Source organism: Mus caroli, chromosome 12 (assembly GCF_900094665.2).
Source record: "Mus caroli chromosome 12, CAROLI_EIJ_v1.1, whole genome shotgun sequence".
In the NCBI taxonomy this organism is placed as follows: Eukaryota; Metazoa; Chordata; class Mammalia; order Rodentia; family Muridae; genus Mus; species Mus caroli.
In genome coordinates, this window is record NC_034581.1 from 65,761,256 (window position 1) to 65,778,466 (window position 17,211).

The following is a 17,211-nucleotide window of genomic DNA, read 5'->3' on the forward strand; positions in this document are numbered from 1 at the left end:
ATGTGGTTGCTGGGAGTTGAACTCAGGTCCTCTGGAAGAGCAGTCAGTGCTCTTAACCACTGAGCCATCTCTCCAGCCCCACCATTTACTTTTAACAAATCCTATTTATGATTAAACTGACACTAGCTCATGAAAGATATTTAGAGTTCTCAAAGTTACAGGAGTTATGTATTCTTTGAAATTTTATTTATTTGTATGAATTTCATGCAGTGCCTACAGAGGCTCTGCAACTCATACAGTTGTGAGCTGCCATGTGATGCTAGAATGCAAACCCAGAACAGGAGTTACATAGAGTTGTGAGCCATCATGTGGGTGCTAGGAATTAAACCTGGGTCCTCTGTAAGAGCAGGTGGTGCTCTTACCTGATGAGCCATCTCTCTAGCCTTGAGTTATGTATTCTTTTTTTTTCTTAAGATTTATTTATTATTATATCTAAGTACACTGTAGCTGTCTTCAGACACACAAGAAGAGGGTGTCAGATCTCATTACAGATGGTTGTAAGCCACCATGTGGTTGTTGAGATTTGAACTCAAGACCTTTGGAAGAGCAGTCAGTGCTCTTAACCACTGAGCCATCTCTCCAGCCCAAGTTATGTATTCTTATAAAATTGAAATTAAATAGGACAGTTACTGAGAGTTGTGAATTTGCCATGTTGGGGTACTGGGAGTTGAACCTGGGTCCTCTGTAAGAGCAGCAGGTGCTCTTAACTGCCAACTATCTCTTCAGCCCCAGTAGTCTCATTTTGATTAAATCAAGTAATACAGGATAAACTTGTTCCTGCCTGATGGAGATAAAATCGCCTTCTGTCACCCTCTGGATACCACTCTGGTCCAAGTGTCAGAGCAGCTCACTGCTGCCTCCTAGCTGCACACACTAGAGCCAGGAAGGGAGCCGACACATGCACACACTTAGCGCTCGCTCCTCCCCTCCCTAAGATGCGGGAGAGGACAGACACTTCTCAAATCTTAGACATGGAAGTATTAGATGTCCTGCACTTGCTGCTCTAGTCTCACTCCTAATGCTGCAGCCCAGTTTTCTCTGAAGTAATGATAATGAGAAACAGAACTCTGCTCATTTCAGAGAATGCCTTAATAGTAACAGGATATAAATTATTCTTTTTATGTGTGCCAGTTACATAAGACAGTACAGCAACTTTATGGGTGTTAATAAGTGCCAGTGCCCAATCAAAGAAACAGGTCTGTACAAACCCCACACAACATTCTTTAGTGAGACAGTGCATATGTGCTTTTCTTTATCTGCTTTCTACACACAGCTAGAAAGGTGGACCTCACAGCTGAAGGAAATACTTGAAAACAGAGGTACTGAGAAAGCAGCAGACCAGCTCAGGGCCTTAAAATCTAATAAACATGCGACAGGGACGGGATTTTGGATGTTTTCTGTTTTGCATTATATACTTAAAACTGAAAACGCACAACATCTACATGGGACCAATAAAACACAAGACTCCCCTGAAAGCCTAGTCTAACAAAACACCAACAGAGGATCAGTAAAAGGCCGGAATGTTTTTATACACGAACCGCTGTACTAGCAAACAGCACCATTAGGTGTTTGCTAGGCCTCAATGAGCTGCTCTGACACTTGGACCAGAGTGGTATTGAGAGGGTGACAGCACAGGGGATTCTATCTCCATCAGGCAGGAACAAGACCTTCTACTATGTCAGTAGAAGACTAGCTGCTATCCCAACGGTAGATCAACCAAGGTATCTGCTTTCTTCTCCTCTGGGGTACCATCAAAAAAGGCCTGGCTAGGATTCAAGGTCAGCTCTACTGCCCTTCTCCCCATGATAAGCAGGCCTCCTGTGGTACTAGGAGAGGCATACATGGAGTGGTCATGAGGCATGTTAGTTAGCCTAGGTCAGTCAGGGAGGTACATAACCATAAACAGGTCTCCTAATTTGGCCACTAACATAAACCTACAAATTTAAGCAGGTGAACGAACCTTGAACAACATAAACTCAAGGAAATCCACATTAAGATAAATTATCATCCCCCACCTAGCCAAAAGGTATCACTTTTTGTTTTCCCTTGCGACACAGTGAGACACAAGGGCTCACTGTGTAGTTTGCACTTAGCTCAAATTCATGTTCCTCCTGCCTTGGCTTCCTGAGTGCTGGGGATTATGCTAAAACTTTTTGATAAAATTCAAACTACTGAAAGACAATACCTGCCACTAAGACTGTAAGCAAGCAGCCGAGTGCATTTGGAGTAATCCCAGTATTAGGGAGACAGAGGCAGAGGCAGGAGGATCAATGTAGAGTAAGTTCAAGGCTAACCTGGGTGGGCTTCAAAATGACTGTGGACAAGTAGAGATGTCTGCTATGAGGCACAAGGAGAATATTACTGAGTGCGATGGAGCAAGAAGGGAAGCACAGACCTATCCCGATCTGAGACGACACAGACACCCCACACAATCCACAGAGCACTCTGAGAACTAAGATGGGAGCCCAGCAAGGCTTAGTTGGCATACAAAAACAAAACTGCACTTCTCTTTCCTAGCTACAGGTGCATGCAACAGCGGAGTTAAATGTAATACAAATTACTATGATTCTCTTCAGAAAGATTTAAAGGTCAACTATCTAAACATGTATAATATATCTTGAAAACTATTAATTTTTTTTCAATCCTTCCACCTCCCAAAAAGAGAGGCATTTGGTCAACAAAATGAACTCAATGCCATTTCTGTGGGCTTTTTGTTTCATTTTGCTTTGCTTTAGCATTTTTTGGTTTTATTCATCTTTTGCCTACATGTTTTGATTTCTGTTTTTGTGGGGGGTGGTTTCTCATTTTTTGAAAAAGAGAAAGAACATAAAATTGGATACATAAGGAGGTGAAGAGGATATGGGAGTAGTTGGGGGGAGGGGAAAATCATCAAGATATATGAAAACAAAACATTTAATTAAAAAAAGAGGAACTATCAGAAAAAGGAGAGGCATCGATCATAGACTGAAAAGGCTCAATAATATAATAAGAATGTCAATTTTCTCTAAACTGATAGACACATTTAATCCAAGTCTTTCTACGATCTCAGCAAGGTTTCTAATATAGGTAATATGATGCTAATCAAAAGGACTAAAGTAGTGAAATGAAGACTAAACTGGGAAGAATCAATTTAATTGATTAAAATAATTTTCACATAGCTGGTAATCAAAAACCAATAGGATGGAAAAGTAAACCCTAAGAGAGCACACCCGTGTGATTCTATTTACGAAACACTCTGCTTTCTTTCTTTTTTGGAGACAAGGCCTCAGCATGTAGTGCTGACTGGATCAGAACTAACTATAGAGTGGGCTGTTCTCAAACTCAGAGATCCTCCTACTGTGACTTCAAGTTTTGGGATGAAAGGCATGCACCAGCATCCCTGGCTGAAAGATTCTTGGAATGACAGAGTTACATGAATACCGAACATAGTATTATTGCTATAGGAGGAACCTATGAGAGACCTATGAGATAGACACGTGCTCTGTCTTGACTGTACATCAGACCCTGTCTCCTGTGGTCTGGTTTTGTATGCTGTTAACTCTTCTGCAGGGCAGGGTAAGGGCATAAATGACATCTGATATCACAAGTCCATGTGAAGGAGCATGTAATAATCTCTGAATAAAGAGGCTGAGGAAGTGCTCACAAGGTAGCAGTGCTTGCTGCTCTTCCAGACAGCTAGAAGCTCCCAGCATCCATGCTACCAGGCAGCTCACGAGCACTGGGAACCCCAGCTCCTGAAGGTCTAACACCCTCTTCTGGCTCAGTTGCATACATGTGACAAACATACAAATACTCACACATTTTTTTTTTTAAAGTTACATAAAAAGAAAAGGTCTAAGATTTGGTAATATCACTTGCATAGAATTAAATAGTAAGTGAAGCTTCTGTTTGATGGGAACTTTAAAATGTGAGAATGAAACATACTTGCTGATACGCACACTGCCTACTGAAGGCTCATTACACTCAGGAACACACTGCACACCAGGTATCTACAGTTCACATTGAAAATGACACATCTCATTTCCTTGCCTGAGGTCCTTAGAAACTTGTAGGATAATGCCAAAATCTGGTTCTTTTTCCTATATCCAACCTTGTGTTTCTTTAGGTTGAAATTCTTGACTTTTTTCAAAGGTTGCACGGCAAGATACAGGAAATCTTTACATGTTCTGGGTCAGGGATTGGTACGCTGGTATGAGGGGGGCTTCCATACCCCTCACATATTATCTACTACTGGTGACAATCAGCCTCACGAAGCCCAGGCTGGCCTCCAACTTGTTTTCCTGCCAAGGATGACTTTAAACTCCTGATCCTCCTACCCATACTTCCTAAGTGCCAAGATTATAGGTGTGTTCCATCATGCCCAACTAAGTGAATTGTCAATGTCTCTTAATATCCTTTAACAATTTCCTTTCTGTGCATGTCTGAGTGCAGGCACCTACAGAGGCTAGAAGAGGGTGTGCGATTCCCCAGAGCTGGAGTTAAAGGCTCCTGTGAGTTGCCTGACCTGGGGGCACTGAGAGTAACTTCAGTTCTTTGGAAGTGCAGCAAGTGCTCTGAACCATTGAGCTATCTCTCCAGCCCAGGTCATTCTTTTATTTGATCCTGGTTTCCAGAGTTCACATCAAATGGCTTGTTACTGAAAAGACAAATATTAAAACAGGGTTTCTTTCTGATTATCCTCTGAAATCTGGAAAGAATGGGCAGAACTCACTTAGGTCTGAGAATGACTACGGAACAGGGTTAGTTTTGTGGCTGACCAACATCTCAGAGAAGCACAGACATTCAGAGTAAATAGACATTATCAGTGCAAACCTTTTCTGATGCATCAGTTTCTTTTCTGCTCTGGAAAAGCAAGTGCCCCGCCTTCTGCTTGTCTTCAGTAAGACTGGATTTCTTACCTGAAAATTGAATGCATTATACTTATGACTACTGAAGGCCCTTTTAAATGAAACCTAATTTCTTTTGGTTAATGATTTTTTGAAGAGATTTCATTTATTTATTTTATATATGAGTACACTGTAGCTGTCTTCAGACACACCAAAAGAGGGCATTGGATCCCCATTACAGACAGTTGTGAGTCACCATGTGGTTGCTGGGAATTGAACTCAGGACCTCTGGAAGAGCAGTCAGTGCTCTTAAATGCTGAGCCATCTCTCTAGCCCTTGGTTTTGTTTTTTTTTTTTAAACAGTCTCTTTATGTAGATCAGGCTGGTCCTGTACTCAGAGATCTGCTTGCCTCTGCCTCCCTAGTGCAGCAAGTACCTTTACCTGCTCAGCTACTACACAGCTTTAAGCGATACTCTGGTTTGCCTTCATTTACCTTAGTGTACATGCAGGCAGGAGGACAGCTGGGGAGGCAGTTCTCTCCTTCCAGTTCATGAATGCTGGAACCGAGGGGTACACCACGCACCCTGCAGCTAACTCACTTTAAAGGCTCTTCATTTTTATCACTCCGAAACTGAATGACAGAACACACCAGGCTTTCCCTTGTGGGCGGAGGAGTCAAATCACTGGGCATGGGAGGCAAATGCTCCATCACCAGTTCCACCTGCAGGTCCCCTTGCCTTTTTACTAAGGAAAGTAGTTTATATAGTCTCGAGTTTATAGTCACCTGCATATTTTTTAAAAGAAACGATGTCATGCTATACCTTAAAAGTTTTTTTGTGTGAGTCTTCTGATAACTTTAAGAAAGATGAACAGTTCAAACATTAAATTTACATGAGGTAACTTTCAGATTAACTAGAACTCAGGACCACTGGAGGCATTCAGCCTTTAAAATCCAGGATTTTCCCCATTACATTTTAACAACTGCATGATATGACCAATAAGCTATCATTTTGAATATTACTTATATAACAATATTCTCCAAATATACAAAACTATTATAAGCTCTTTTGATAATTTGTATCTTCACATTTATTAAGTATGTCTATAAATTGTGTTATGTGTTTTGAGACATAAGGTCTCATGTGTCCTAGAATTTTCTATATAGCCCAGGCTGGACTTGGAATTTGGGATATTCACTAGTGCTGCTGAGAGTACAGGTATGGACCACCACGGCCGGTTGTAATTACTTCTCTAATGCACCTTGTTCCTTCTTAAATTAATTTTGTAGGCATGTTATTGTACACTGTGTAAAGATTATTCTTGTATTATTCAAATGCTGACTTCTGTGTTCCTGTATCTGGTTGTAAAACATTGCTTTCCAATTATTCCCTGATTAGTCAATACAGAAGTTGATCAGTAAATGACTGATCAGGGGAGAGAAGAGGGCTGGATTTCCTCCCAGCCAGGGGAAGAGGGAAAGAGAGCGAAGAAAAGGGAGGATTTGCCAAGGGGAGAGTCCAGGCAACACCATGAGAAAACACCTGCTGTCCGAGAGCCAGATCAGTATTAAAATGCAAGTATCACAGGGCTTCTAGCTAGAGGTAGCCAGAGTAGCTTAGAGGATTGAAATAAAGTAACACTGCTCAGTTGCTGTGCCCTTAAAGTTTGTTAAATAAATTTAATAGTCCAGTCTCAATTATTTGGGAGCTAGTTAAGAGAAAAACTGTAATAAACATCCATAAATAAATCCCCCACTAACAAATTCCCTTTTCAGAAAGGAAATCCATTTTTGGAGATCAAAAGAGTGACCAAGCATCCTGAAATCTGTTTCATCATCTCACAATTTCCAGAAATTTAATATCAAAGAGTAATTAACAAACCAGTCATGGTGGTGCATACCTCGAGTCCTTAGGACTAAAGTACTCTGGACTTTAGCACTCGGGAGGCAGGGACAGACAGATCTCTGAGTTTGAGGCCAGACCGGTCTACAGACAGGACTACACAGAAAACAAACAAACAAACAAACAAAAAAGAAAAGTAATTAGTAAGGGTGTGGCAGGGAGAGGATTAATATCTGTTTCTTTCTAAATAATATGTCCATTTGTACCAACTCTGAAACTAAATACTAGTAAGATTTAAATTTAATTTATAAGAAGTGATTTTTCTAATATTGTTAGGTGCTACAATTGTTTTTAGTCCCTGCATAACTGGTAATGTGATTTGCAACCTTGAGGTTCTGTCAAAGCCTTTCAATGGAGAGAACTATAGGGATATGCTAGGAAACAAGAGATACCACCATCTTCAAGCACCTCTCTAGGTTATTTATGAAGAATCTGTTCCTCTCATTGTTAAGATAGACAGTTACCACCATAATTAAATGGGTCAATCTAGCATCACACAAGGTCCAATGCTACCACTAGGAAAAATTCCCCACTGCGATGCTCTAGGGCACACACCATTACTTTAGTGACATTCTGGCCTAAAAATATTGGCTTTTTTTCTGGTCATGAAGGAATAATTAGGAAAACCTATAGTGTAGAATAGCTAAGAAAACTAGACTAGTCTTCAAAAATATGATGAGGAGCTAGAGAGATGCTCAGTGGTAACAGTACTCGTAGCCAGGCAGTTAGCGCACACCTTTCATCCCAACACTCTGGAGAGGCAGGCAGATCTCTCAGTTTGAGGCCAGTCTGATCTACAGCCAGAGCTAGTTCAAGATAGGCAGACCTGCACAGAGAATCCCTGCCTCAAAAAACCAACCAACCAAGCACCCCTCAAACAAGCAAACCAACAAGAGTACTTATAGCTCTTGCAGCAAGTTAGGTTTCCAGTATACACAGCTCACAACTGGCAGGAGCAGTTCCAAGGGTCTGCAACTCCTCTCTGGCCTCTTCAAGCACCAGGCAGTCACATGATACATATACACACATGCATACAAGCACATACACATCTTTTATAACATTCAGAATGCTATACAGAGTGGGTAGCCGATGCAGTTTGAGATATCCATCAGTGTTATTAAGTGCAATGTGTCACCCTAAACTATATCCTCAAGCAGCAAAGAGTTTCTTTTTGAGGAGCAGTCAGTCCCTGAAAAGAAAGCCAATGCACAGTTCCCTTCTGGGATAAGGTTTGTTAAGAGAATGGGCCTTGCCAAGTGTGGCAGCTCATACCTTTAATCCCAGCACCTGGGAGAGGCATTCAGATCTCTGAGTTCCAGGCTCTCAGCAGAGGAAGAGGGAAGGGAGGGAAAGAGAGACAGACAGATCACTTCTAGCTGTGGGACCTGGCCTTTTAATGACATAAGGCAGCTGGCCACTCTCCTAACAATAAAGGCAATTTTTAGATAATTAAGAAAATCTAAATGTCATCTAAGTGTGATAGTCTCTGCAGACTGTAATGCCCTTTAGGAGGCACAGGCTGCAACAATTAGGGCTCAAGCTCATGATGTCTGAAACATATTTACAAATGCTTCAGTGAGACAAAGTGTATCTATAGATGTATTTAGGGAAGGGTGAGGGGAACTTGATGCGAAAATGAGGTGGGGGGAGAAACATAGTTAAAAATGTTGACAAAAAGAATAATAATCCCCTAAACTATTTTTTGTTCAGAGGCTATAAGTCAGTGTTTATTTTGAGAGTTCAAATACTTAATAGAACTTTTATTATTTTATTATCTTATTATCTTTCACATGATCCTTTAGATTATTTGCAGGTTTAGTTAGGTTGTGGGATGAACAGACAAGGTTGGTTTTTTTTTTTTTTTTTTTTTTTTTTGGTCTTTCCCTCTCTGTCTGTCTTTCTTTCTTTCGACAGGGTTTCTCTGTGTAGCCCCAGCTGTCTTGGAGCTCTTTGTAGCTAGGCCTAAAGGCTGCCACTACACCCAGCATTACAGGCAACTCTTAATTAACTCAGTGTTAATCATAGCTAAAAGCACTTGAAAATGAATTCCTATTGTTTCCCGATTCAAAGTCTAGCCTCAAGGAAGATGAGAACCACACTACTCGAGGGGTGGAGCCCCAGGTCTGACATTCGTTACAAATTATTTACTCAGGTCACTTTACTGATTGCTGTTGCAGTTGCTCAGCGTTTTGAAATTAGAGGGGAAAGGTCATTTTTTTCATATCTAACTTTTATATAGAAATTACAGAAGTTAATTCATCCCTAAGGTCTCTTGCAGCTCTGACATTGCCATTCGGTCTTTTTAATACACTTATACAACAAATCATGAACCAACAGATAAATCTACAACAAAAGAAAATGTAATAGGTAGAAAAATGATTAACCTATTATACTTTAAAAATATATATATATATTAAAAGCTTCTAGCAAGGCGTAATGGGAAAGCTCTAAGCAGTGCGTTCTCCAATGAGACCTGGGAAGGGTGCGAGCCCTTGAACCTAATGACATAAGGCATAGTGTGCAGACAGGGTAAGAGCCGAGGAAGTCTAGATTTTCAGTAAAGGGGCTCCTGTCTGACAGCTCAAGGTCATCGAGTGGCTGGCTACCTTGTAGTCCCAAAGCGTGCCCCCGAGCCCTCCAGTCCCGGGTGGGCGGTGTCTCGGGGCCTAGGGTCTCCACCCTCGGGGTGACAAAGCCTCCGGGGCACGGCTGACCTCCCGCTGCGCCGCGCTGCCGGTTGCGCAGCCCCAAGACCCGCGTGCACGCGGCGGCTCCCTCCGGGGTACCTGCCCGCTCCCTTTCCCGAGTGAAGTCTGTCACCCCACTGCCTGCGAACCCGGGATTATGAGAGCAGAGGAAAGGGACCATACTTAGCCACAGGATCTCGCCTCTGACACCGGGACCGGGCTGAAGAGCTGCGGGGCAGGTAGCGTGTGAGCTCGGAGGGTCAGCACCGAGCGAGCGCCGCGCCGCGGATAGAGGAGAACACGTGGGGGCAGTGATGTCAAGCCTGGCTTTAGACCCTTAGACGCAGATTCGTTACCACGTGGGAAAAATGTACGAAGAAAAGCAAGTGCCCAAGCAAATTCTAAAAATCACCTAAGAATTAACTTTTGTGATTATCTGTTCGTCAGTGCTCTCTGTACTTTTCACTTCCTTTTCCACAGCAACGGAATCTGTCGAAATTTCTAGAAAGCCTAATATGCTTAACCTACTAGGTTTCTAACGGTCTGCAGTTCTTACAGTGTAAATAACCCTTGATAAAGGAAAGTGTTTATGGGCTAATCGAGAATTCGTCAGTCCTCTAGGAATACTTAGTACTGTTTCCAAACATAAAGGCGATATGCTGCCTTAAAAAAAAAAAGTCACATCTCCTGGCAGTCTTTTATGTTGGGAGTTTGTTTCCACCCGGACACGAATGGAAGAGCACCAGAGCACGCCCGTTCCGGTTGGATCTTTGTGCGCATGCGTGCTGACGCTCAAGGGCGGGTTTTCGGGGAAGACGGTGTTGACCCGCGAACAACCGAAGCTGTTATTCTATCAAAACCAAGACGGCGAGTGTGCCGGCCTCTGTGGAGACTCTGAAGACTAAGTTGAGGTGTCCGAAATTGCGTCTGGACTCGTAGAAAGAAATCTACTAAGCTCTTATGAGGGTGGTGTTTTAAAAAAACACGATTTTAACGTTGCCTGCTCGTCTGGGTCTCCTTAACAAATCCTAACCCCGCCTCCACGTCTGTTGGGGTTTTCAGCTGCAGCTCTGGGTTTGGAGGAGTGCGTTTTTATTACGGTTCCCGTGGCTTCTCTTTTGTTCTTGGCATAATTCCTTTGAAATTTATTTCTTTGGTGCATTAACAGACTCAGTGGGATCAAGACTTTTTTTTTTTTTTTTTGGTCGTATTTAGCCCTGGATTAAAAATGTCAAAATCGAAATTTACAGCTTTATGGATATTTTGCCTATAGACTTTCTAAGTTAATGACTGCTTCATAATTATTTTTGGAATTCAGGTGTTTTTCAAATTCACTTCCACCGTTGCTTCTTTTCCTGGTACTCAAGGAGAAACTGTGTCCTTAAGTTTTGAGAAGCTAGAATTCCCTCAGTTAAGAACCGCGGGACTTGATTTGTGACTAACCAGATGAAAAACGTTGAGTTTAGCCTGGAAAGGGGGCAAAGGCTTAAAATGCCAGCGAGGAAACTGCGAGAGATTGTTTCTCCAAACCAAGGGAATAAATTGGTTGTGGTGGAAGATGAGCTGCCCCGTGTTCCTCCAGCCCTGGCTGCAAATAAACGTTTTGCTGTTGAAACGAGGACTAGTTCAAATGGAACGTTGTGTGGTATGTGATTCCAAATGTTTCAGTTTCCCACCCAGTTTACGTTTTTGTTTGTTTGTTGTTTTCTTTTTCTTTTTTGTTTTTCCGAGACGGGGTTTCTCTGTATAGCCCTGGCTGTCCTGGAACTCACTTTGTAGATAAGGCTGGCCTGGAACTCAGAAATCCACCTGCCTTTGCCTCCCAAGTGCTGGGATTAAAGGCATGCGCCACCATTGCCCAGCCAGTTTAATAAGTCATTAGTCTTTATCACTATTTTGAGTTGTGCATTCCCCCAAATTTAAAGGAGTCAGTGTTTACATTCTAAAATGTAAGATACAAGTCTGGTTTGTAACGATGTTTGAAAAGTAACTTGGTTCCCTGGGGAAATAGGTTTCAGCATGTAGAATGAATGAGACTTGACTATTTCCTCTTGTGCTTGTTCTTGGTATGGTCGATGTATCCTGTTCAGTTCATACCCATGATGGATACAGTGAGCTTGTATAAACTTAATACTTACTAAATGCTCTACTTTCTTTTTGGATAGTGCTATCCATTATGGTGTAAGAAAAATGCATACCTTCAGTCTTTGGTGGCATTTGTATTTACAATTTCCATGTCCTGTTTATTTATTTATTTTGGTTTTTCGAGACAGGGTTTCTCTGTGTATCCCTGGCTGTCCTGGAACTCACTCTGTAGACCAGGCTGGCCTCGAACTCAGAAATCNGCCTGCCTCTGCCTCCTGAGTGCTGGGATTAAAGGCATGTGTCACCACTGTCTGGCATAGGCTGTCTGTTAAATCAGTTTTATATCAGTCTAGTGTTTTTTGGTTTTGAGACAAGTTTTCCCTTGTCCTGATTGGCCTTGATCTCACAGAAATCTGCCTCCTGAATTCTGGGATTAAGGCATGCATTAACCATGCCTGGCTATATACAAGGTTTGTTCTGGTAAGTCTCATTTTTTTTTTTTTCTACATTGGATAAAATATCTTTTAGGGTTTTCAAAAAATACCACTTTCAATTGTGTGTCTATGTGTAGGTGTCTGGAAAGGAGTTCAGGTGCCCATGGCAGCCAGAGTAGCTAACTCTACCTAGAGCTAGACTTAACAGGTGATTATGAGCTGTCTATAGGAGATTCCAAACTCCAGTCCTTTGCGAGATCAGCAAGCACTTTTACCTGCTCTGCCATCTCTCCAGCCCCTGAAAATGTTTTTTAAAAAAGACATCTCATTTTATTTTAGTGAGAGAGGATCACATTGTGTAGCTCTGCTTGCCTAAAACTCACTCTGTAGACTGGGCTGGCCTCAAACTCAGAGAATTTCCTCTATCTCTGCTTTTGAGCATTACAGTTAAAGACCTTCCACACCACGGCTGCTGTTAAAACATTTTAGATCTCACCTGCCTACCTTACCTGTTTTAACTCAGCCTTATTTTGTTAAATAATGAGCTATAAAGTCTTTCATTAGAATGTATTTAAATATATCTAATTAGTTTCTCTTACAGGAAAGTGACTTCACATTTGGTTTTTATATTAATACAGAGATTCTCAGTTCTTGTATCATGCCTACACAGTTGCTAAGGGTCAGGCTTTGATTTAAAAGCCTCTCAGATTGGACCTGTGGCTCAATGCTAGAGCTTACTGTGAAAGGAGTCTTGGTTCAGTCCCTGGGAAGATCCACAACCCAGCTCTCAGTGACTCTTTTGTTTTCTTAGGCTCCTTGGATTTAACTTCTGCAAGACTGTATCACCAGCCTCTGTCAGAAAGTCCTCCTGCGTCCAAGAAAAGTGTAAGTAAAAGAATTCCAAGTCATATCAATATTATGAAGATTTTTAAAGTTATTTTCTGTTAACATGTTGTGTGTTGTGTAGGTATCATGTATGACAGGGAATGTTTTGATCTTTGTTCATTTTTATCACGTTTTTAACCCTTGCTGTGTATGAGTAAGAATGGGGGGCCATTTTTGTATGTGAAGGTCAGAAGAAAACCTTCAAGAATGTATTCTCTCCTATTATGTGGGTCCCAGCAGTCAAGTTTGAATCTTCAAGCTTGGCAGCTGGTTTCTTCATCTGTTGAACCATCCTACCAGCTCCAGCATTGTTTTATAGATTATGACTTGAAGAGTGTGGTACATTACAAGCGTCTGTTGAATTGTTAATCTTGTTGTTGTTTGTAAATTAACACCCATCATTACCTTAACTTTAAGAAAAAAAAATTTTTTTTCCATTTTCATGTGTGTACACGGTGTGTGTATGTGAGTGTGTTCATGTTTGTGTACGGAGAGGTAAGGGGCATGTGTACATGTCATGGCTTGAGCTTGCTGTCAGGAAGCATCCTCCATTGCCCTTCCACCTTATTTCATTCAGTCAGGGTGTCTTAGTCTAACTGACCACCTGCCCTTGAACTCTCCTACCTTAGCCTTCCTCCCAGGGCTGCAGTTCCAGGCAGGCTGCCACACCCTCCCAGCATTCACTTTGGTTCTGGGGATCCGAGTGCTTGTGAGGCAAGCGTAACTGCTGAGCATCTCCCCAGCTTTTTATGTTTAGTGGAAAAAAGGAAGGGGAAGAGCAGCATGGGGTCCGTCTGGTGCCTGTAGAGTTCAAGGGTCTCAGTGCGGAGCCCCAGAGATGGGTTCTAGGCTCACACTGGAGAGCAGAAAACTGGAGCAGTAGATGTGACCCGGACGGCACAACCTTGTAAGGCAGCGCGTGAGCTCAGTGACTAAGAAAGCTGTGCTTAGGTTGCAGTGTAGCCGGAACAGCTGAGACGGTCAAGTGTGGATTTGAATCAGTTTCTTGTTCCACTTCTGTGTGTGTTCACTTTCTTCTCACTATTCTGACTGCACGTTGCTTATTCACTGAGAAATCCTCGAGTGCTTCAGAGCAGCTATGGAAGGTGTAGTGTTGGGAATGACGTAAGTAAAGTGTGCAGACCTGCCTTCCTGGGTCTCAGTGCTCAAAATGCTATGAATGGTCACTCTGCTAGTGCTAATTTAAGCTCATTCAATCTTACTCTTTTCTTTTATGCCCAAAGGATTTTTCTAAAGATGCTGTAGTTCAGCGGCTACCTTTGAATAAAACAGAAGAGAACAACGCACCAAAAGGTAAATTAATACAGTTGACTCTGCTTAATAATCCACTTGATAAAGCTGAGTTAAAATGTACAGAAAATACTTTATTTCATTAGTTTTGAATGCACAGTTCTGTGACATTGGCCTTGATAACATTCAGTGACATCGAGCCAGGGTCACTATCATTCACCTCCAGACGTTAAGATCCCCACTGAGCTCTGTGCCCCTCACTCCTCACTCTTGCCCCTGACTTTGACCAGCTCAGGTACCTATGTCAGTGGCATTATATAGTGTTAACCTTTGTGACTATTTTACTTTACATAATGTGCTTAAGCTTATCCATATTGTAGTATGTGTCAGTATAGATTTGGCTTTTTTAAAAATTTAGGCTAATTTATTTATTTTGTGTGTATAGGTGTTTTGCCTGCCTGTTTGTCTATACACAGCACTCATGCAGTGCCCAAAAAGGCCAGAGGAGGCAGTCAGATCACTTGGGACTGAAGTTATAGAGGGTTGTTAGTCACCAGATGGGTGCTGGGAATTGAATGCAAGTTCTCTTTAAGAGCAGTTGTGCTCTTAACTGCTGAACCATCTTTCCAGTCCAGAATTGGCTTATTCATTCAATAGCTTAGTAGTATTTATTTTGTGCTTGGCATCAAATCCAGGGCCTTCTGCATGCCAGGCAAATCTATTGTCTGTATCCTGAGCTCCTATTATTTTAATTTTTGGTTTTCTTTTCAAATTAGGTTACCAATAGAATCTAAAATCTATAAAAGGATTTGCACAGGAGAAGCCTATTTTGCTATTACAAACTCATTGCAAAGGTTTGGTTTGGGCTCTTTATTTTATTGTGTTGGCCCTGGCTGATCTAGAACTTGCTAGAGTAGACCAGGCTAGCCTCAATGGTGCAGGGAACTTTGTGCCTCTGAGTGCTAGACTAGCAAATTAAAGTTCATTTTTTTCTTTGTTTACAAAGTATCAGGGATCAAACCTAGGACCCCATACATTCTAAGCAGGCATTCTTCCACTGAGCTACATTGCTAGCCCTCAGTCTTGGCTCTCTTTGTTCTTCAGACTCTAAATATATTTTTGCGTTTTAATTTTTCAGCAAATGACATCTTTATTTCTCAGTACACCATGGGACAGAAAGATGCTCTGAGAACTGTTTTAAAGCAAAAGTAAGTTTCATTTACAAACACACTTATAGTGGTATGCTACCTTAAATTAGAAGGAAGCTGTATGTTAGCATATGTTAAATAATCCATACACAGCGATTAAGAACACAGCAATGTTTTAAAACTGACCATAGTGACTTGTAGGGCTGTGGATATAGCTCAATGGCAGCATGCACAGTCTAGGAGTGTGAATGTAGCTTAATGCAGGCTCTATCTGCCCTCTGCCCTGCTGTCTTGTTCACTCTAATTGTTAGCACAGCCCCCGTATCTGACAGTGTACACAGACGGCAGGCCAGAGTAACTGGAGCTGGAATAGGAAGAGCATTGCATTTGGTGGATCATCCAGACACGTAAGCCGTGAGGTGCCTACTTATCCAGCGTGGCTCTGCTGCAACTCAAAAGGAGTTAATAATGGGAGAAATCAGCAAGTACTATAGAGACAGGCTTGTTGAAAAGGCATCGACTGTATTGCATCCAGGGAGGAAAGTAGTGACTTGGGTAGAAGGTTGGGAGTTCAGAAAGAAAAGCTTGACATTAGCTGTGGGCCCAGTGCTTTTTTGTGTCTTCAACAAGAAGAGCTTTGTGACTCCACATAGATGGTGTTTGGCAGAGGCAATAGCTGTATATTATAAAGTAGGGCAGCCAGAAGAATGGCATTTGTGTGGTGGGGGAGGCAGTTTCATCTGAGAAAGCCGGAGTGACATGGGAAAGCCTCTAGGAGTTGGACTCCGCCCCCTACTAAATCTCTGGCTTTGGTCAAGTAAACTCTAATACCTCCAGACTTCTGTCTCATTATGTAAAATTAAAAAATAAGGATGGATGGCCTTAATTAGATTCCCTACCTTCCCAATTCTATCTGTGGCCGTTGTCATGCAATTATGATGAAATAATTGAGAAAACTTGGTGACTCAGTTGGGTATGAGGAGGTCTGAGATGGAGAAACCAAAGTGACTTGAAATGTTTGAGGTGCTCAGAGAACAGTTCCTCTCTTAGCTATGAGGAGGCATCAGAGAGAAGTAAGTGCCAGCACACTGTGCTGCCCTCGGGCCTGATGTGAGGGAACTCAGGGCTGCCCGTGGCATGTCCCTGCTTACAGCGCTTGGACTCACTTAGCAATTCCTAGGTTTTGGTTGATTTCACCAGTTTGTTTTGGTCTAAATTGAGAGTGCAATGGTCTAGCTCTTTTAAAAAACTGAAGCCAGATATCTGTCTGTTTGCTTTGTTCTTGTTTTGTGGTAAGGGAGAATGAACTCAAGACCTTGGGCATGCTAGACCGTAGCACTGAGCTATTATCCCATCTTGCTGTACTCATGTGAGGCACACTGCCTAGTGGTCTGTTTGGTGCCCATTAAATAAACTAGGCAAGGTGTATGGAAGAAGCTAGGATTCAGACAACTTGTAGTAATTCTTTTGGGATTTTGTGCTACGGTAAGTAAGCCAGCAGAGAAAGGGAATTATCGTGTAAGCTAGATCAGTTATGTGCAGCACAGACACAGGGTAGACAGGTGGTAGCCACAGGCTGGTAGTAGTGGGAAATGGGGAGAAAATTATCAGAGAATCCAGTTTCAGTCAGGATGACTACGTAGTAGAACTTTTTATGTAGCCTGACAAGTATAGGAAATACTAATTACTGATAGAGTAGGCTTAAAATGTTCTTACCATAGAATAGTTGTGTAAGGAAATGAAGATATTAATTCGCTCGATTGTGCTATTTCACATTGTATACATCTATCAAAACATCACATTATATACTGCCCATACATACTTTAAATTTGTCAAGTGTATCTTAGCATATCTGGGAAAAACAGTAATATGTATCATTGATGTTAGGTTTTTTCTGTTTATTTTTGAGATTGTATTTTAGTTGCAATCTTTCTCTCTTTCCTTTCTTCCCATCAGGTCCTCCCATATGCCCTTCCCCACTCTCCTTCAAATT

At 41.9% G+C, this 17,211-nt stretch overlaps 2 protein-coding genes across 5 annotated transcripts in view; one reads left to right on the forward strand and one right to left on the reverse strand.

Moving 5' to 3' along the window:
• The window catches only part of Timm9 (translocase of inner mitochondrial membrane 9), a 10,773-nt gene extending 3,970 nt beyond the window's left edge, over positions 1-6,803 (reverse strand). The window contains 2 exon segments of the mRNA XM_029484799.1: positions 4,813-4,898; positions 6,727-6,803. The gene's annotated coding sequence lies outside the window, so the exon portion shown is untranslated.
• Positions 6,804-9,894: 3,091 nt separating this feature from the next.
• The window catches only part of Kiaa0586 (KIAA0586 ortholog), a 98,432-nt gene continuing 91,115 nt past the window's right edge, over positions 9,895-17,211 (forward strand). For 2 of the 4 annotated variants that reach the window (XM_021179049.1, XM_021179051.1), the window contains exons 1-4: positions 9,895-11,060; positions 12,746-12,819; positions 14,064-14,133; positions 15,209-15,278. In XM_021179049.1, coding sequence (XP_021034708.1) covers positions 10,862-11,060; positions 12,746-12,819; positions 14,064-14,133; positions 15,209-15,278 — 413 coding nt within the window. In that variant the 5' untranslated portion in view covers positions 9,895-10,861. Of the gene's footprint in view, positions 11,061-12,745; positions 12,820-14,063; positions 14,134-15,208; positions 15,279-16,248; positions 16,292-17,211 lie in introns of those variants that run through there. The other 2 variants (XM_021179052.2, XM_021179053.2) reach the window with 2 other exon arrangements.